General features: G+C 46.8%; 1 protein-coding gene across 1 annotated transcript in view; it reads right to left on the reverse strand.

Moving 5' to 3' along the window:
- Positions 1 to 4,148: 4,148 nt before the first annotated feature.
- The window catches only part of LOC137322141 (potassium voltage-gated channel subfamily KQT member 5-like), a 502,576-nt gene continuing 484,557 nt past the window's right edge, over positions 4,149 to 22,167 (reverse strand). The window contains 5 exon segments of the mRNA XM_067985255.1: positions 4,149 to 5,494; positions 9,797 to 9,923; positions 13,883 to 14,014; positions 15,067 to 15,172; positions 17,840 to 18,063. Of these exon segments, the coding sequence (XP_067841356.1) occupies positions 4,607 to 5,494; positions 9,797 to 9,923; positions 13,883 to 14,014; positions 15,067 to 15,172; positions 17,840 to 18,063 (1,477 nt within the window). The 3' untranslated portion in view covers positions 4,149 to 4,606.

The following is a 22,167-nucleotide window of genomic DNA, read 5'->3' on the forward strand; positions in this document are numbered from 1 at the left end:
CGAGCATCATATCCCGTTCTTACGAGGGCGTCTTTCAGCGTCTGCAGGTGTCCATCGCATTCCTCCTCGTCTGAGCAGATCCTGTGTATTCGCAGGGCCTGTCCATAGGGGATGGCCTCTTTGACGTGTTTAAGGTGGAAGCTGGAAAAGTGGAGCATCGTGAGGTTGTCCGTGGGCTTGCGGTAGAGTGAGGTGCTGAGGTGCCCGTCTTTGATGGAGATTCGTGTGTCCAAGAAAGAAACCGATTCTGAGGAGTAGTCGTTTGATAAAGTACAACATAATAGACTTGTTAGCAAAATTAAAGCCCATGGGATTAAAGGGGCAGTGGCAGCGTGAATACAAAATTGGCTGGGGACAGAAAGCGGAGAGTAGTGGTGAACGGTTGTTTTTCAGACTGGAGGGAAGTATACAGTGGTGTTCCCCAGGGATCAGTGTTGGGACTGCTGCTGTTTTTGATATATATTAATGACCTGGACTTAGGTATAGAGGGTATAATTTCAAAGTTTGCAGATGACACAAACTCGGAAATGTAGGAAACAGTGAGGAGGATAGAAACAGACTCCAGGAGGACATAGACAGACTGGTGAAATGGGCAGACACATGGCAGATGAAATTTAATACAGAGAAGTGTGAAGTGATACATTTTGGTAGGAAGAATAAGGAGAGGCAACATAATCTAAATGGTACAATTTTAAAGGGGGTGCAGGAACAGAGAGACCTGGGGTGTATGTGCACAAATCTTTAAAGGTGGCAGGACAAGATGATAAGGATGAAAAAGCATATGGGATCCGGGGCTTTATAAATAGAGGCATAGAGTACAAAAGCAAGGAAGTTATGCTAAACCTTTTTAAATCACTGGTTAGGCCCCAGCTGGAGTATTGTGTCCAGTTCTGGGCATCACACTTTAGGAAGGATGTCAAGGCCATAGAAAGGGTGGAGAAGAGATTTACTAGAATAGTTCCAGGGATGAGAGACTTCAGTTATGTGAAGAGATTGGAGAAGCTGGGGTTATTCTCATTGGAGCAGAGAAGGTTAAGGGGAGATTTAATAGAGGTCTTCAAAATTATGAGGGGTTTTGATAGACTAAATACGGAGAAACTGTTTCCAGTGGCAGGAGAGTCATTAGCCAGAGAACACAAATTTAAAGTAATTGGCAAAAGAACCAGAGATGAGATGAGGAGAATTTTTTTTACGCAGAGAGTTGTTCTGATCTGGAATGTGCTGCCTGAAAGGGTGGTGGGAGCAGATTCAATAATAACTTTCAAAAGGTAATTGGATAAATAGTTGAAAAGGAAACATTTTTTGCAGAGCTACAGGGAAAGAGCAGGGGAATGAGACTAATTGGATAGCTCTTACAGGCACGATGGTCTGAAAGGTCTCCTTCTGTGGTGCATCCTTCTATTGATAAAGAGGAGGTACTAGAAAGGCTGGTTGTACTGAAAATAGATAAGTCACCCAGTCTGGACGGGATGCATCCTAGGTTGCAGAGGGAAGTAAGGATGGAAATTGTGGAGGTACTGGCCATAATCTTCCAATCATCCTTAGATACGAGGGGTGGTGTCAGTGGACTGGAGAATTGCAAATGTTACAGCCTTGTTCAAAAAAGAGTGTAAGGATAAACCCAGCAATTATAGGCCAGTCAGTTTAACCCCTGTGGTGGGGAAACTTTTAGAAACGATAATCCGGGACAAAATTAACAGTCACTTGGACAAGTGTGGATTAATAAAGGAAAGCCAGCACGGATTTGTTAAAGGCAAATCATGTTTAACTAACTTGATTGAGTTTTTTGATGAGGTAACAGAAAGGATTGATAAGAGCAATGCAGTTGATGTGGTGTATATGGACTTCCAAAAGGCGTTTGATAAAGTGCTGCATAATAGGCTTGTCATCAAAGTTGAAGCCCATGGAATAAAGTGGGCAGTGGCAGCATGGATACAAAATTGGCTAAGTAACATGAAACAGAGTAGTGGTGAACGGTTGTTTTTCAGACTGGAGGAAGGTATACAGTGATGTTCCCCAGGGGTCGGTACTAGGACCACTGCTTTTCTTGATATATATTTATATTAATGACTTGGACTTGGGTGTACAGGGCACAATTTCAAAATTTGCAGATGACACAAAACTTGGAAGTGTAGTGAACAGCGAGAAGGATAGTGATAGACTTCAAGAGGATATAGACAGGCTGGTGGCATGGGTGGACACGTGGCAGATGAAATTTAATGCAGAAAAGTGTGAAGTGATACATTTTGGTAGGAGAGGCAGAATAAACTAGAGGGCACTAGAGGGTGCAGGAACAGAGAGATGTGGGGGTATATGTGCACAAATTACTGAAGGTGGCAGGGCAGGTTGAGAAAGTGGTTAAAAAAGCATAATGATATGGGAGCAGTGTCCATGCAGCTAGTCAATTTCACAGCCTTAATTTACACAGGATGATTATGATGAAAGTCAATTGGTGCCTGTCCTGGGCTTAATAAATAGAGGCATAGAGTACAAAAGCAAGGAAGTCATTATGAACCTTTATAAAACACTGGTTCGGCCACAACTGGAGTATTGTGCCCAATTCTGGGCACCGCACTTTAGGAAGGATGTGAAGGCCTTAGAGGGGGTGCAGAAGAGATTTACTAGAATGATTCCAGGGATGAGGGACTTTGGTTACGTGGATAGACTGGAGAAGCTGGGGTTGTTCTCCTTAGAGCAGAGACGATGGAGAGGAGATTTGATAGAGGTATTCAAAATCATGAAGGGTCTAGACAGAATAGAGAGAGAGAAACTGTTCCCATTGGCGAAAGGGTCAAGAACCAGAGGACATAGATTTAAGGTGATTGGCAAAAGAACGAAATGAGGAAAAACTTTTTTACACAGCGAGTGGTTATGATCTGGATTGCTCTGCCCGAGGGAGTGGTTGAGGCAGATTCAATCATAGCCTTCAAAAGGGAATTAGGTAAGTACTTGAAAGGAAAACATTTGCAGGGCTACGGGGAGTGGGACTAGCTGGATTTCTCTTGAAGAGAACTGGCAGGGGCTCAACGGGCTGAATGGCCTCCTTCTGTGCTGTAACTTTTCTATGATTCTATGATTTGATCAATTGCTCAGTAAGTGTACAGTTTTTGTCTCCTTATCTAAGGAAGGATATAACTTGCTTTAGAAGGGATGCAACGAAGGTTCATTAAATTGCTTCCTGAGATGAAAGGGTTGTCCTATGAGGAGAGATTGGGTAGAATGGGCCTATCTTCTCTACAGTTTAGAAGACGGAGAGGTGATCTCATTGAAACATATAAGATTCTGAGAGGGTTTGACAGGGTAGATGCCGAGAGGCTGTTTCCCCAGGCTGGAGAGTCTAGAACTAGGGGGCATAGTCTCAGGATAAGGGGTCGGCCATTTAGGACTGAGATGAGGAGGAATTTCTTCACTCAGAGAGTTGTGAATCTCTGGAATTCTCTACCCCAGAGGGCCGTGGATGCTGAGTTGTTGAGTATATTCAAGGCTGAGATCGATAGATTTTTGGACTCTAGGGGAATCAAGGGATATGGGGAACGGGTGGGAAAGTGGAGATGAGGTCGAAGGTCAGCCATGCTCTTATTGAATGGCGGAGCAGGCTCGAGGGGCCGCATGGCGTACTCCTGCTCCTATTTCTTATGTTCTTAAATTGTGCTTCAAGACAGTGTCTGGATCTATCAGCTGGGCATCTGTTAAAACATGGTATCACACGATTAATCAGTACAAATATTAGCATTTCTGATACACAGATTAAGACAATGATGTACAAAGCATTCTACCGTATGTGTCCATTGTTTTTAGCGAGGCATCAACAGCTCATTCTATCGGAAAACAGTTTGTCAAAAATTGCATCAGCTTCAAACCAAGTCCCATCACTTAAATCACCTTACAGCACCTTTGGGGTTTAAGACTACAGCCAGCTCCAGCTCTGGAATTCTATCACCTTCCTTCTCACAGATTCTTCTCACACTTTTCCCAGCAAAGAAAAGGTTCTCGGAACAACCTGAATCTAACACGCAACTTAAAAAAAAATCAGTTATCAGCAGTTCACCAAAATATACAGAAATAAACTTTCAAAATGATGTTGAATATTCTATAAATGATTTTCAAAGGAGATGGGTGTCTTTGTCTTGTTACAGACAGTCACACTGATCTTTGTACCTCATAGGTAGCTGAAATATACTTCTGATGTAAACAGAACTATCACCTGGATAAAATAATAGGGTTTCACAAACAGCACAGAGGCTTGGAGATGTACCTTTACTGCAGGTGTGGTGTAAATAATAGTAGACTTAATCAATACAGTACAGTACAGAGCCCTGAACTTTACTCTGATAGATCCTCAATCTCTGAGCAGATTCCTTACAAGAATAATTCCTGCTATACCAACAGAATCGAGATGTTTTTCTCATAATACTTTAAATCAATCTCATTTCTAATTTATCATGCATTTTCCATGCAACTAGACCATAACTGCTCCTACAAGTGCTTTTCCAATTTGTTCAGCTTGTTGCATTTGAAAGTTTAATGATTTGCATCATCCTCAGAGAGAGTCCATGCGATGTTTTAAAAACTGAAGCAACATTTGAAAGGAAAGGTTCTATTGTTGTCATTTTGGTCGAAGGTGAGACAGGCACAGGGAGCCTGATGAATCCTCAGCTCTGCCAATGTGTTGAGATGGTTTGGCTATGTTGGTGCTCGGTGAGTTTGCGGTTGTTTCACCAGCAGGTTGTGACAGAGCTTTGAGCGTTTGTGTGTCAGTCTCCTCATCTTTTACCAAGAGTCTGGAATCTGTCCAGTCAGGGTACAGTTCTGGATTCCCAGTGGTACTGTTACAGTAGCTGCCAGTGAACGGCATGCTCAGTTCGTGTGTGGCTTGGATCAGATTTTGCACAGGCAGAGATTGTTCTAACCGTTTGTTCGTCACTGAGCAAACTTTGACCAAGGGCTGATGGTCGACACTCGGGCTCCTCCTGCACATTGTCTCCTGTGTGAGGTTAGCTTCCCCTACTTGACCAGTGACAAGACAAGCGGTCAAATCAGAACCAACCTCCTGTGTGGTGACAGGAATAATCTGGATAGGACCTGACCTGCCCATGTTCTTAAGGGATGGCAGCTGTAGTGTTGGCACCGCTGCTGTGGCAGACTGACCCATTTGGTGTACTGCGGGTATTGTCGTTCCATCACTGTGGTCACCAGGAGTAACCTGAGCATGCACAGCAGTGCTAATGGTGCAGTAAGAGGGAGCACTTGGATCATTTGGCGTTAGGATGAACTGTAATCCCCGCGGAGTACTACCACTTGTGGATCTGGACATGCATCTACTGAGTTGTGCTGAGCTGGGCCCATCTACAGGACTTTGGTAATCAGATGTCTGCTCGAACTCAAAGGTAGGCATCTGCAGCGAGGCGAGGGTCAGTGCTGAGACAGAGCCTTTCCGCAGGCATTGTCTGTAGATTTCCAGGAGCATGTCCAGCTTTGATTCAATGGACTCTACCTGTGAATATAAATGTCACCGTCAGTATATGCCCCCAACTTTTGCTAAATGTGCTAATTTTCACAGTGTGACACCTGACCCAATGTATCTTGCCTCTTCCCCCTCATACAACGTTTTGGAGCTGATTTCATCCCAATCTCAATTACGATAAGTGTGAACTGGTGCATTTTGGTAGGAAGAATAAGGAGGCCACATACTGCTTGCATAATAAGAATCTAAATGGGGTAGAAGAGCAGAGGGATCGGGGGGTACAGATACATAAATCACTAAAAGTAGCGACACAGGATAATAAGGGATTTAAAAAAAGCAAACCAAGCACTGGGATTCATTTCTAGAGCGATAGAATTGAAAAGCAGAGAAGTTATGTTGAACTTGTATAGAACCTTGGTTAGATCACACTTGGAGTACTGTGAACAGTTCTGGTCTCCATATTATAAAAAGGATATAGAGCCATTGGAGAAGGTGCAAAAAAGATTCACAAGGATTATATCAGAACTGAGAGGATATCCTTATCAGGAAAGATTGAACAGGCTGGGGCTCTTTTCTCTCGAAAAGAGAAGATTGAGAGGTGACCTGATAGAGGTCTTTAAGATTATTAAGGGGTTTGATAGGGTCGACATAGAGAAGATGTTTCCACTTGAGGGGGAGTACAAACTAGGGGCCACAAATATGAGATAGTCACTAATAAATCCAATAGGGAATTCAGGAGAAACTTCTTTACCCAGAGAATGGTGAGAATGTGGAACTCGGTACCACAAGGAGTAGTTGAGACGAATAGCAGAGATGCATTTAAGGGGAAGCTAGATAAACACATGAGGGAGAAATGAATAGAAGGATATTCTGATAGGGTGAGATGAAGTAGGGAGGGAGGAGGCTCGTGTGGAGCATAAATGCCAGCATAGACCATTTGGGCCAAATGGCCTGTTTCTGTGCTCTAAACTTGATGTAACACTGTCAGAAAGTGCCATTCAGATTTCCAAATGCCATTCCAAGCATTCAGGGACAAACAGGGTCAACTGCTTGAGGTGCTCATACTGGCAACACTGCTAATGCCCTCAAACATCTCCAGCCCAAGGCATTAAAAAAGAACCAGTGGGAAATGTACACTGATGGCAAGATTTAGAACTCTAGCGAGTCCCAATGAGTTGGACAATCGATGAACTGACCCGTCAAACAATCAGATTATAGAATGGACAATCGATGGACTGACCTGTCAAACAATCAGATTACAGAATGGACAATCGATGAACTGACCCATCAAACACCCAGATTACAGAATGGACAATCGATGGACTGACCCATCAAACACCCAGATTACAGAATGGACAATCGATGGACTGACACTTCAAACACGCAGATTACAGAATGGACAATCGATGGACTGACCCTTCAAACATCCAGATTACAGAATGGACAATCGATGGACTGACACTTCAAACACCCAGATTACAGAATGGACAATCGATGGACTGACACATCAAACACCCAGATTACAGAATGGACAATCGATGAACTGACCCTTCAAACACCCAGATTATAGAATGGACAATCGATGAACTGACCCATCATACACCCAGATTATAGAATGGACAATCGATGGACTGACCCATCAAATACGCAGATTATAGAATGGACAATCGATGAACTGACCCTTCAAACACCCAGAATATAGAATGGACAATCGATGAACTGACCCGTCATACACCCAGATTATAGAATGGACAATCGATGAACCGACCCTTCAAACACCCAGATTACAGAATGGACAATCGATGGACTGACACTTCAAACACGCAGATTATAGAATGGACAATCGATGAACTGACCCTTCAAACACCCAGAATATAGAATGGACAATCGATGGACTGACACTTCAAACACGCAGATTATAGAATGGACAATCGATGGACTGACCCTTCAAACACCCAGATTACAGAATGGACAATCGATGGACTGACACTTCAAACACGCAGATTATAGAATGGACAATCGATGAACTGACCCTTCAAACACCCAGAATATAGAATGGACAATCGATGAACTGACCCGTCATACACCCAGATTATAGAATGGACAATCGATGAACCGACCCGTCAAACAATCAGATTACAGAATGGGCAATCGATGAACTGACCCTTCAAACACCCAGATTATAGAATGGACAATCGATTGACTGACCCTTCAAACAACCAGATTATAGAATGGACAATCGATGGACTGACCCATCAAACACCCAGATTATAGAATAGACAATCAATGGACTGACCCATCAAACAATCAGATTACAGAATGGACAAGCGATGAACTGACCCATCAAACACCCAGATTACAGAATAGACAATCAATGGACTGACCTGTCAAACAATCAGATTATAGAATGGACAATCGATGGACTGACCCATCAAACACCCAGATTACAGAATGGACAATCGATGGACTGACACTTCAAACACCCAGATTACAGAATGGACAATCGATGAACTGACCCATCATACACCCAGATTATAGAATGGACAATCGATGGACTGACCCATCAAATACGCAGATTATAGAATGGACAATCGATGAACTGACCCTTCAAACACCCAGAATATAGAATGGACAATCGATGAACTGACCCGTCATACACCCAGATTATAGAATGGACAATCGATGAACCGACCCGTCAAACAATCAGATTACAGAATGGACAATCGATGAACTGACCCTTCAAACAACCAGATTATAGAATGGACAATAGATGAACTGACCCATCAAACACCTAGATTATAGAATAGACAATCGATGAACTGACCCATCAAACTCCCAGATTACAGAACGGACAATCGATGAACTGACCCATCAAACACCCAGATTATAGAATGGACAGTCGATGAACTGACCCATCAAACACCCAGATTACAGAACGGACAATAGATGAACAGACCCGTCAAACACCCAGATTATAGAATGGACAGTCGATGAACTGACCCATCAAACACCCAGATTACAGAATGGACAATCGATGAACTGACCCATCAAACACCCAGATTACAGAACGGACAATAGATGAACAGACCCGTCAAACACCCAGATTATAGAATGGACAGTCGATGAACTGACCCATCAAACACCCAGATTACAGAACGGACAATCGATGAACTGACCCATCAAACACCCAGATTACAGAACGGACAATCGATGAACTGACCCATCAAACACCCAGATTATAGAATGGACAGTCGATGAACTGACCCATCAAACACCCAGATTATAGAATGGACAGTCGATGAACTGACCCATCAAACACCCAGATTATAGAATGGACAGTCGATGAACTGACCCATCAAACACCCAGATTACAGAATGGACAATCGATGAACTGACCCATCAAACACCCAGATTACAGAACGGACAATCGATGAACTAACCCATCAAACACCCAGATTATAGAATGGACAGTCGATGAGCTGACCCATCAAACACCCAGATTACAGAATGGACAATCAATGAACAGACCCGTCAAACAATCAGATTACAGAACGGACAATCGATGAACAGACCCGTCAAACACCCAGATTATAGAATGGACAATCGATGAACTGACTCATCAAACACCCAGACTACAGAACAGACAATTGATGAACTGACCCATCAAACACCCAGATTTTAGAATGGACAATCGATGAACTGACCCATCAAACACCCAGATTACAGAACGGACAATCGATGGACTGACCCATCAAACACCCAGATTACAGAACGGACAATTGATGGACTGACCCATCAAACACCCAGATTATAGAATGGACAATAGATGAACTGACCCATCAAACACCCAGATTACAGAATGGACAATCGATGGACTGACCCTTCAAACACCCAGATTACAGAATGGACAATCGATGAACTGACCCATCATACACCCAGATTACAGAACGGACAATCAATGGACTGACCCTTCAAACACCCAGATTTTGGAACGGACAATCGATGGACTGACCCATCAAACACCCAGATTTTGGAACGGACAATCGATGGACTGACCCATCAAACACCCAGATTTTGGAACGGACAATCGATGGACTGACCCATCAAACACCCAAATTACAGAACGGACAATCGATGGACTGACCCATCAAACACCCAGATTATAGAATGGACATTCGATGAACTGACCCTTCAAGCCCCAGCCCGTCCTTAACGGTACACACACAGCCTGTAACTGTGGAGCTATTAATTAGATTGACTCCTTCCTCTGCCTCGAGGGGAGTTTCTCCTCTGGAACTGAACGGACTTATTTCTAAATGGATATTTTTTTACCTGTTTTTCAACTTTCACCACTCGTCCCATCATGCTGAGGTCACCAGTGATGTCATTGTCTGGTGACCCTTTCTCTCGAGATCGCTTTTCTGTTGTGACCTGTCCTTTGCCGAGAATATGCTCCACACTGCGGGGAATGAAATCAAGAGAAACAGGAAGATCTTGTTTACACATTGCGGAAGGGCTCTTTCAAAGTGGCCTCTTGCAGCCTCGAGTAAACTACTTTCAAATTGCTCCCCATTTAGTGACAGGCAATAAAGAGAATCTACATATTCTGAAACCGTTAAATACAGAAATCCATGGCCCTGTTTAAACCACAGGATCCTAATACCGTGACCTCCAGCACTGATCTTGCCAAAGTTCAGGGGTCGGGGCATCACCCAATTTAAATATTGTAAACAATTTTACAACACCAAGTTATAGTCCAGCAATTTTATTTTAAATTCACAAATAAATTCACAATTTAAATATCCCAGACAGGAGCCGGTGCTCCTTGTGCCGCTCTCCCCAGACATTCAGGTACTCCTGGGGTAGACCAGTAACTGGTGTGTTCAGGTCCTGAGCTAAATCACAGCCCCTAAATGAGTTAGGCCCAGAGTCGAGCTCCTGAGCCGAGCCAATGAGCCCTGAGGCGATCCCCTGAGCCTTGAGCTGAAAGCCGAGGCCCTGAGCTGAGCCCCTGAGCCTGGAGCCAGGCCTTGACCGAGCCACAAGGCCCTGATTAATGTCCGGAGATCAATGTCCAGGGGTCAATGTCCGGGGATCAATGTGCGGGGATCAATGTCCGGATCAATGTCGGGATCAATGTCCGGGGATCAATGTCGGGATCAATGTCCGGGGATCAATGTCGGGATCAATGTCCGGGGATCACTGTCTGGGGATCAATGTCCGGGGATCAATGTCCTGATCAATGCCCGGATCAATGTCTGGGGATCAATGTCCGGATATCAATATCCGGATCAACATCTGGATCAATTTCTTGGGATCAATGTCCGGGGATCAATGACCGGAGATCAATATCCGGATCAATGTCCGAATTAATGTCCAGGAATCATGTCTGGATCAATATCTGAGGATCAATGTCTGGGGATCAATGTCTGGGGATCAAAGTCTGAGGATCAATGTCTGGGGATCAATGTCCGGAGATCAATATCCGGATCAACATCTGGATCAATTTCTTGGGATCAATGTCCGGGGATCAATGACCGGAGATCAATATCCGGATCAATGTCCGAATTAATGTCCAGGAATCATGTCTGGATCAATGTCTGGGGATCGATGTCCTGATCAATGACTGCGATCAATGTCCGGGGATCAATGTCCGGATTAATGTCCAGGGATCAATGTCTGGATCAATATCTGGGGATCAATGTCTGGGGATCAATGTCCAGATCTATGTCCGGGGATCAATGTCTGGGGATCAATGTCTGGGGATCATTGTCTAGGACTAATGTCCGGATCATTATCTGGATCAATGTCTGGATCAATGCCCGGAGATGAATGTCCGGATCAATGTCCGGGGATCAGTGTCCGGGGATCAATGTCTGGGGATCAATGTCTGGGGATCATTGTCTAGGACTAATGTCCAGATCATTATCTGGATCAATGCCCGGAGATGAATGTCCGGATCAATGTCCGGGGATCAGTGTCTGGATCAATGTCCGAGGATCAATGTCTGGATCAATGTCTGGATCAATGCCGGGAGATGAATGTCCGGATCAGTATCTGGGGATCAGTGTCCAGGGATCAATGTCCGTTGATCAAAGTCTGTGGATCAATGTCTGGGGATCAATGTCCGGATCAACATCTGGATCAATTTCTTGGGATCAATGTCCGGGGATCAATGTCCGGAGATCAATATCCGGATCAATGTCCGAATTAATGTCCAGGAATCATGTCTGGATCAATGTCTGGGGATTGATGTCCTGATCAATGTCCAGATCTATGTCCGGGGATCAATGTTCGGGGATCAATATCCGGGAATCAATGTCCGGATAAATGTCTGGGGATCAATGTCTGGGGATCTATGTTTGCGTTCAATGTCTGGCGATCAATGTCCGTGGATCAATGTCCGGAGATCAATATCCGGATCAATGTCCGAATTAATGTCCAGGAATCATGTCTGGATCAATGTCTGGGGATCGATGTCCTGATCAATGTCCGGGGATCAATGTCTGGATCAATGTCTGGATCAATGCCCGGAGATGAATGTCTGGATCAATGTCCGGGGATCAGTGTCCGGGGATCAATGTCTGGATCAATGTCCGGGGATCAATGTCCGGATGAATATCTGGGGATCGATGTCCGGATCAATGTCCGGGGATCAATGTCCAGATCAATGTCCGGGGATCAATGTCTGGATCAATGTCCGGGGATCAATGTCGGGATAAATGTCTGGGATCAATGTCCGGGGATCAATGTCCAGATCAATCTTCGGGGATCAATGTCTGGGGATCAATATCTGGGGATCATTGTCCGGATCAATGTCTGGATCAATGTCCGGGGAGCAATGTCCGGATCAATGTCTGGATCAATGTCCGGATCAATGTCCGGGGATCAATGTCCGGGGATCAATGTCTGGGGATCAATGTCCGGATCAATTTCTGGGATAAATGTCTGGGATCAATGTTTGGATCAATGTCTGGGGATCAATGTCAGGATCAATGTCCGGATCAATATCTCGGTCAATGTCTGGGGATTAATGTCCGGTTCAACGTTTGGATCAATGTCCAGGAATCAATGTCCGGGAATCAATGTCTGGGGATCAATGTCCGGATCAATGTCCAGGGATCAATGTCTGGATCAATGTCCAGGGATCAATGTCTGGATCAATGTCTGGGGATCCATGTCCGGGGATCAATGTCTGGGGATCAATTTCTGGATCAATATTCAGGGATCAATGTCTGGGGATCAATGTCCGGATCGATGTCCGGGGATCAATGTCCGGATCAATATTCAGGCATCAGTGTCCAGATCAATGTCCTGATCGATGTCCAGATCAATATTCAGGGATCAATGTCCGGATCAATGTCCAGATCAATATCCGGGGATCAATGTCCGGGGAGTAACGGCCTTTTCCTGACCCTACAAATTGGAACACTGTGATATAAAAAGGAGATGGTGTGAGAAAGCTGGTCTGCGTAACAGACGGGGAGACATCGAGCTCCCACAAACTCTCTCCAATGGTCACCACAGTCAGAACATTGCCCAGATTACGTGGAGTCTGGAGGCTGCACTCACCATGTCTGGAGCATGTCTGAACTGTGCCTAGACCGTGTCTGGACCATTTATGGAGGCTGCACTCACCGTGTCTGGAGGCAGCACTCATCGTATCTGCACGTGTCTGATCTGTGTCTGGACCGTGTCTAGACTATGTCTGGAAGCCTCACTCACTGTGTCTGAACCGTGTCTGGACTGTGTCTGGACCATATCCGGACCGTGCTTGGAGGTTGTACTTACCATGTCTGAAGGCTGCATTCACCGTGTCCGGACCATGTCTGGACCGTGTCTGGACTATGTCTGGACCGTGTCGTGACTGTGTCTGGAGGCTGCACTCACCGTGTCTGGACTGTGTCTAGAGGCTAAATTCTTTGTGTCTGGACCGTGTCTGGACTGTGCCTGTACCATGTCTGGACTGTGTCTTGAGGCCTCACTCACCGTGTCTGGACCATGTGTGGACTGTGTCTGGACTATGTCTGGACTGTGTCTGGAGGTCTCACTCACAGTGTCTAGACTGTGTCTGGACCGTGGCTGGACTGTGTCTGGAGGCTGCACTCACCATGTCTGGACTGTGTCTGGACATCTCACCCACCGTGTCTGGACCATGTCTGGACTGTGTCTGAAGGCCTCACTCACTGTGTCTGGACCGTGTCTGGATTGTGTATGGACTGTGTCTGGAGGCCTCACCCACCATATCTGGATCGTGTCTGGACTGTGTCTGAAGGTCTCATTCATCTTGTCTGAAGGCTGCACTCACCGTGTCTGGACTGTGACTGGAGGCTGCACTCACCGTGTCTGGACCATGTCTGGACCGTGTCTGGACTGTGTCTGGACTGCATCTGGACTGTGTCTGAAGGCCTCACTCACCGTGTCTGCAGGCTTTTGATTCTACAAAGCATGTCCAAATACCCGGCTGAATATTGCTCAATTACATCCTTCACATCGTACGGCCGCAGGGTCTCTTTGAACTTTCTCTTTGCCACGTGAAACTTCATAATCCTGGAATACACCAACACACATCAGCGGTGAGGAGCTAGCAGCAGTCCCCCTGTCAGATCGAGCCATGGAGTGTTAAAATGGAAAGATTTCACCCTCTACCTGGTCCTTTCGATCAGCTTCCAAGCAGGGGCCAGGATTTAGAATCTAACACTGGCTGGATTCAGCTCCCATCACTGTGTAATACATAGGCTGATGCAACTACATTTTAACCTGTCATTTGCTATTGATGGGGATTGAGTTGTCACTACAGAGTAGGGCAAACTCAGTGATCTCACACCCCCATCACAGAACCACACCAGATAGGAGCACGATCGGAGAAAGTGACGCACAGGAACATAGGAATTACTGGACAGAAAAAGACCAAGGTCCATCTAGTTCACCTTCTAATATCCTGGTAGTCTCATGATACAACGATAATGGAGTTGATGATTAATGGCAGCCATCAATCTCTATCAATTAGACCCAGACATGAGGTGAGGAAACTCCCAGTGGTGGAGAGCTTTGGGAACCATAGGTCCACAGTCACCTTTTCCCACTCAAGCCTGTTACACTCACCACATCATGTCTCAAATTACTCAGATACTGTCTCCCAAAATGTTATTTTCTGAAATAAATCTATCGAATTTATATTTGAATGAATCAGTACCAACTGTTTCCACGGTATCCCCAGGGAGCCTGTTCCATTGGTTGACCACTCGATCACTGAAATATTGTTTCCACAAATCAGATTTTAATTTACCCCACCTCGAGCGCAGACCATGTCCTCTGGTTCTACTGTTCTGGACAAAGTGAAACAGCTTGTCATGGTCAACGTTATCCAGTCCCTTTAGAATCCCAGCTGGTTCCAGAGCAGCTCCCAATCCCAGCAGATTCCAGAGCAGCTCCCAATCCCAGCAGATTCCAGAGCAGCTCCCAATCCCAGCAGATTCCAGAGCAGCTCCCAACCCCAGCAGATTCCAGAGCAGCTCCCAATTCCAGCAACTTCCAGAGCAGCTCCCAATCCCAGCACACTGCTCATTAGAAAAAGCAAAGGATCCCCTGTAACATTTCACCTGATGGCCCTGATCACGGTCTTGAGTGCAGGTGTGAGTTCGTTGATCGAGATCTCACAGTGACCTCCTCTCTCATCAAAACATTCATCCATACCCAGAGCAGCATCTGTGTGAAAATTGAACAAAAAGAGTGTCTATTTGTTGCTGTAAAGTCTTCAAAGAATGAATCAGAGACGTGAGTTTAACTGATATGAAATGTTTGATTTCTCCCCTTTGCTAAACTCAATAATCTGTTTACTTGGGGAATTCCGTCCACTACGGAGCTTAGTTTAGATCACAAGGCCCACAGAAATGGGTCAAATGCCAGGTTACCCTCCCTGGGGTTACTGTCCCTGGGGTCTCCCTCCCCAAGGTCACCCTCCTTCGGGTCACCCTCCCCGGGGTCACCCTCCATCGGGTCATCCTCCCCGGGGTCATCCTCCCCAGGATTACTCTCCCTGGGGTCACTTTGCCCAGGGTTACCCACCCCCAGGTTACTCTCCCCAGGGGTACCCTGAGGTCACCCTCCCCGGGGTCACCCTCCCCAAGGTCACCCTCCCCAGGGTCATCCACCCTAGGGTCACTCTCCCCAGGGTCATCCTCCACAGAGTCACCCTCCCCAGGGTCACCCTCCCCGGGGTCACAATCCTCGAGGTCACTCTCCCTGGGGTCACCCTTCCTGGGGTCACCCTGCCCAGTATCACTCTCCCCGGGGTCACCCTCCCCGGGGTCACCCACCCCGTGGTCACTCTCCCCTGTGTCACCCACCCCGGGATCACTCTCCCTGGGTCACCCTCCCCGGAGTCACTCTCCCCAGGGTCACCCTTGAGTCACTCTCCCCGGGGTCACACTCCCCAGGGTTACACTCCCCAAGGTACCTCTCCCCAGGGTCATCCACCCTAGGGTCACTCTCCCCAGGGTCACCCTCCACAGGATCACCCTCCCCGGGGTCACCCTCCCTGGGGTCACAATCCCCGAGGTCATTCTCCCTGGGGTCACCCTTCCTTGGGTCGCCCTGCCCAGGGTCACCCTCCCCGGGGTCACCCACCCCGGGGTCCCTCTCCCCGGGGTCACTCTCCCCGGGATCACTCTCCCTGGGTCACCCTCCCTGGAGTCACTCTCCCCAGGGTCACCCTTGAGTCACTCTCCCCGGGGCCACGCTGGGGGTCACTCTCCTCAGGGTCACTCTCTCCGGGGTCACTCTCCCCAGGGTCACTCTCCCCGGGGTCACCCTCCCCAGGGACACCATGGGGTCACACTCCCCCCTGGGTCACCCTCCCTCGGTTCACTTTCCCCGGGGTCACTCTCCCCAGGGTCATCCTCCCCGAGATCACCCTGGGGTCACTCTCCCCGGGGTCACCCTCACCAGGGACACCATGGGGTCACACTCCCCCCTGGGTCACCCTCGCTCAGTTCACACTCCCGGCAGTCATCCTCCCCACGGTCACTCTCTCCGGGGTCACTCTCTCCAGGGTCACTCTCCCCAGGGTCACTCTCCCTGGGGTCACTCTCCCTGGGGTCACCCTCCCCGGGGTCACTCTCCCCACGGTCACTCTCCCTGGGGTCACCCTCCCCGGGGTCAATCTCCCCAGGGTCACCCACCCGGGGTCACTATCCCCGGGGTCACCCTCTCCGGTGTCACTCTCTCCCGGGTCACTCTGGGGTCACCCTCCCTGCGGTTACCGTCAATCACCCAGCCCTGGGTCACGTGGAATGTAGCAACTGTTGGCAACTTGGCCCAGACATTCCTCCCACCCCCCCCGACATGCTCTGTGCCATCCTCACTTCCGATGATTTTAACTGGACATCACCCCCCCCACCCCCTTAGACTCGGGGCTACGCACCCAGTGGTCTCACCCCACACCCCTAAAACAGATTCACCCCTAAAATGGATTCACCCCTTAAACCGGATTCGCCCCTTAAACCGGATTCGCCCCTTAAACTGGATTCTCCCCTTAAACTGGATTCATCGCTTAAATGGATTCACTCCTTAATTCAGATTTGCCCCTAAAACTGGATTCACTTGTAAACTGGATTTGCCCCTTAATCTGGATTCATCCCTTAAACTGGATTCGCTCCTTAATCCAGATTAACCCGTTAAACCAGATTCGCCCTTTAAACCGGATTCACCTCTTAAACTGGATTTGCCCCTTAAACCGGATTCACCCCATAAACCAGATTCATGCATTAAACTGGATTCTCCTCTTAATCCAGATTCAACCCTTAAACTGGATTCAACCCTGAATCCGGATTCACCCCTTAAACTGGATTCATCCGTAAACTGGATTTGCCCCTTAATCCGGATTCACCCCTGAAACTGGATTCACCCCTTAATCCGAATTCACCCCTTAAACTGGATTCGCCGCCTATTTCCAGATTCACCCCTTAAACTGGATTCGCCTTGGACCAGTTGCACTCTAGCCACTGTAGGACAGCTTGCTGGACTCGGGAGCCACACTGGCACTCGATCCTCGAGTTATAATACCACCTGAACATCAATGCAAACTGCTTGGGACTGACGCAGAAGGTGCAGCTTACAAACCGCAAGAAAAGAAAACCTTTCATTCTGAACTTAGACTATAAATTGTGGTGGGAAATGGAAGACAGATCATTTCTTTTTTTGTAGTTTGTTTCCCATTGGCCATTTGAAAGAGACTATAATCAGGGCAGGGAATCACTCAGATGTTGAGCAAGGTCCAGTGAATTAATGGCGTCTCTCAGAGACCCCACCAGCTACTGATGTTTGGGACCCGAGTTCGGAGTGTTTCGATGAGCCCTGGAGTGTTTCTCTCACCGTCCGAGGCACTCCTCGACTGACAGCCCTTCAGCCGGAGCGAAGGTCGGAGTCGAGTGCGGTCATTGAAGCTCCAGCTCTTCTGGACCTTGGTGGGACTGCCCTCTGTGGTTAGGTCACTGCCGAGTGACCGGTGGTCAGTTGCTAGCGAGGCCTGTCTGACCTTTATACCTTGACCCCTGGGGCTGGTCATTAGCACACGCTCCTTAAAACTTAATTTATGGCTAAATGGAAAAAAGAGACAGAATATTATTTCTATACTTGAAACTCCCCAGTTCACTGCTACCTCTTCTTAACCTCTGTCACTGACACTCAATACTGGCATTAAAACTCTTGCCTATTTATTGCAAATCCTCCTTCTTGAACACTGAGGAAAGCATCTCATGTTTGAGTGGAAGGGACACTGCTTCCACTGGTAAAAAAACTTCCAATTTCACATGATCATTTTCCTTTCGCCAAAAAGTAAATACAAATAATTTATATTTTTTCCTTGTTTTTATGGAGGAGGTTGAGAAACCCGCCAGTCAACAAAATAACAACCAACACTCGTCGTCATTCTAAATTACAAATGGTTTAAGAAAATGGCTGTGGGCCCCTCCCAGGTCTACTACGGTGTACTGTTTGTCTGACTGTCAGCCAGTTTTATAATAAAGAGGGAGGGAAAGAGGGAGAGAGAAGGGATGGAAGGTAACAAAGGGAGGAAAGAAAGGGAGGAATGGAGGGAGGATGGATGGATTACACTTTCGAACAGATGTACAAGAAACACGTGAAGAGAAACAAGTTTGAAAGACACCGGCAGTGGTATTGGTGTAAAATGACAGAGGGGTCTGACTGGAAGCATTATGTTTCACAGAATTTGATGGCCAACACCTGGAATAGCAATTGATGGAGGGAATAGAGACCCAGAGGAAAGGGGGAATAGAGACACAGAGTAAAGGGGGAATAGAGACACAGAGTAAAGGGGGAATAGAGACACAGAGGAAAGGGAGAATAGAGACACAGAGTAAAGGGGGAATAGAGACACAGAGTAAAGGGGGAATAGAGACCCAGAGTAAAGGAGGAATAGAGACACAGAGTAAAGGGGGAATAGAGACACAGAGTAAAGGGGGAATAGAGACCCAGAGTAAAGGGGGGAGAAGAGACACAGAGTAAAGGAGGAATAGAGACACAGAGTAAAGGAGGAACAGAGACCCAGAGTAAAGGGGGAACAGAGACCCAGAGTAAAGGGGGAATAGAGGCACAGAGTAAAGGAGGAATAGAGACACAGAGTAAAGGGGGAATAGAGACACAGAGTAAAGTGGGAATAGAGACATGGAGTAAAGGGGGAATAGAGACACAGAGTAAAGGGGGAATAGAGACACAGAGTAAAGGGGGAATAGAGACAAAGATTAAAGGGGGATTAGAGACACAGAGTAAAGGGGGAATAGAGACACAGAGTAAAGGGGGAATAGAGACACAGAGTAAAGGGGGAATAGAGACACAGAGTAAAGGGGGAATAGAGACACAGAGTAAAGGGGGAATAGAGACACAGAGTAAAGGAGGAATAGAGACACAGAGTAAAGGGGGAATAGAGACACAGAGTAAAGGGGGAATAGAGACACAGAGTAAAGGGGGAATAGAGACCCAGAGTAAAGGGGGGAGAAGAGACACAGAGTAAAGGAGGAATAGAGACACAGAGTAAAGGAGGAACAGAGACCCAGAGTAAAGGGGGAACAGAGACCCAGAGTAAAGGGGGAATAGAGACACAGAGTAAAGGGGGAATAGAGACACAGATTAAAGTGGGAATAGAGACACGGAGTAAAGGGGGAATAGAGACACAGAGTAAAGGGGGAATAGAGACAAAGATTAAAGGGGGATTAGAGACACAGAGTAAAGGGGGATTAGAGACACGGAGTAAAGGGGGAATAGAGACACAGAGTAAAGGGGAGAACAGAGACACAGAGTAAAGGGGGAATAGAGACCCAGAGTAAAGGGGGGAGAAGAGACACAGAGTAAAGGAGGAATAGAGACACAGAGTAAAGGGGGAATAGAGACACGGAGTAAAGGGGGAATAGAGACACAGAGTAAAGGGGAGAACAGAGACACAGAGTAAAGGGGGAACAGAGACACGGAGTAAAGGGGGAATAGAGACACAGAGTAAAGGGGAGAACATAGACACAGAGTAAAGGGGGAATAGAGACCCAGAGTAAAGGGGGGAGAAGAGACACAGAGTAAAGGAGGAATAGAGACACAGAGTAAAGGAGGAACAGAGACCCAGAGTAAAGGGGGAACAGAGACCCAGAGTAAAGGGGGAATAGAGACACAGAGTAAAGGAGGAATAGACACACAGAGTAAAGGAGGAATAGAGACACAGAGTAAAGGGGGAATAGAGACACAGAGTAAAGGAGGAATAGAGACACAGAGTAAAGGGGGAATAGAGACACAGAGTAAAGGGGGAATAGAGACACAGATTAAAGTGGGAATAGAGACACGGAGTAAAGGGGGAATAGAGACACAGAGTAAAGGGGGAATAGAGACACAGAGTAAAGGGGGAATAGAGACACAGAGTAAAGGGGGAATAGAGACACAGATTAAAGTGGGAATAGAGACACAGATTAAAGGGGGAATAGAGACACAGAGTAAAGGGGGAATAGAGACACAGAGTAAAGGGGGAATAGAGACAAAGATTAAAGGGGGATTAGAGACACAGAGTAAAGGGGGAATAGAGACACAGATTAAAGGGGGAATAGAGACACAGATTAAAGGGGGAATAGAGACACGGAGTAAAGGGGGAATAGAGACAAAGAGTAAAGGGGGAATAGAGACACAGAGTAAAGGAGGAATAGAGACACAGAGTAAAGGAGGAATAGAGACACAGAGTAAAGGTGAGAATAGAGACACAGAGTAAAGGGGGAATAGTGACCCAGAGTCAAGGGGGGAGAAGAGACACAGAGTAAAGGAGGAACAGAGACCCAGAGTAAAGGGGGAATAGAAACACAGAGTAAAGGGAGAATAGAGACAGAGAGTAAAGGGGGAATAGAGACACAGAGTAAAGGAGGAATAGAGACACAGAGTAAAGGGGGAATAGAGACACAGAGTAAAGGGGGGAACAGAGACAGAGAGTAAAGGGGGAACAGAGACACGGAGTAAAGGGGGAATAGAGACACAGAGTAAAGGGGGAATAGAGACACGGAGTAAAGGAGGAATAGAGACACAGAGTAAAGGAGGAACAGAGAAACAGAGTAAAGGAGGAATAGAGACACAGAGTCAAGGGGGAATAGAGACACAGAGTAAAGGGGGAATAGAGACACAGAGTAAAGGGGGAACAGAGACACGGAGGAAAGGGGGAATAGAGACACAGAGTAAAGGGGGAATAGAGACATGGAGTAAAGGAGGAATAGAGACACAGAGTAAAGGAGGAATAGAGACACAGAGTAAAGGAGGAATAGAGACACAGAGCAAAGGGGGAATAGAGACACAGAGTAAAGGAGGAATAGAGACACAGAGTAAAGGGGGAATAGAGACACGGAGTAAAGGGGGAATAGAGACACAGAGTAAAGGGGGAATAGAGACAAAGATTAAAGGGGGATTAGAGACACAGAGTAAAGGGGGAATAGAGACACAGAGTAAAGGGGGAATAGAGACACAGATTAAAGGGGGAATAGAGACACGGAGTAAAGGGGGAATAGAGACACAGAGTAAAGGGGGAATAGAGACACAGAGTAAAGGAGGAATAGAGACACAGAGTAAAGGAGGAATAGTGACCCAGAGTCAAGGGGGGAGAAGAGACACGGAGTAAAGGGGGAATAGAGACACAGAGTGAAGGGGGAATAGAGACACGGAGTAAAGGAGGAATAGAGACACAGAGTAAAGGAGGAATAGAGAAACAGAGTAAAGGAGGAATAGAGACACAGAGTAAAGGGGAGAATAGAGACACAGAGTAAAGGGGGAATAGTGACCCAGAGTCAAGGGGGGAGAAGAGACACAGAGTAAAGGAGGAACAGAGACCCAGATTAAAGGGGGAACAGAGACACAGAGTAAAGGGGGAACAGAGACACGGAGGAAAGGGGGAATAGAGACACAGAGTAAAGGGGGAATAGAGACACGGAGTAAAGGAGGAATAGAGACACAGAGTAAAGGGGGAATAGAGACACAGAGTAAAGGGGGAATAGAGATACGGAGTAAAGGAGGAACAGAGACCCAGATTAAAGGGGGGAGAAGAGACACAGAGTAAAGGAGGAATAGAGACACAGAGTAAAGGGGGAATAGAGACACAGAGTAATGGGGGAATTGAGACACAGAGTAAAGGGGGAATAGAGACACAGAGTAAAGGGGGAATAGAGACACAG

This window comes from Heptranchias perlo, chromosome 5, assembly GCF_035084215.1.
Source record: "Heptranchias perlo isolate sHepPer1 chromosome 5, sHepPer1.hap1, whole genome shotgun sequence".
NCBI classification, from domain to species: domain Eukaryota; kingdom Metazoa; phylum Chordata; class Chondrichthyes; order Hexanchiformes; family Hexanchidae; genus Heptranchias; species Heptranchias perlo.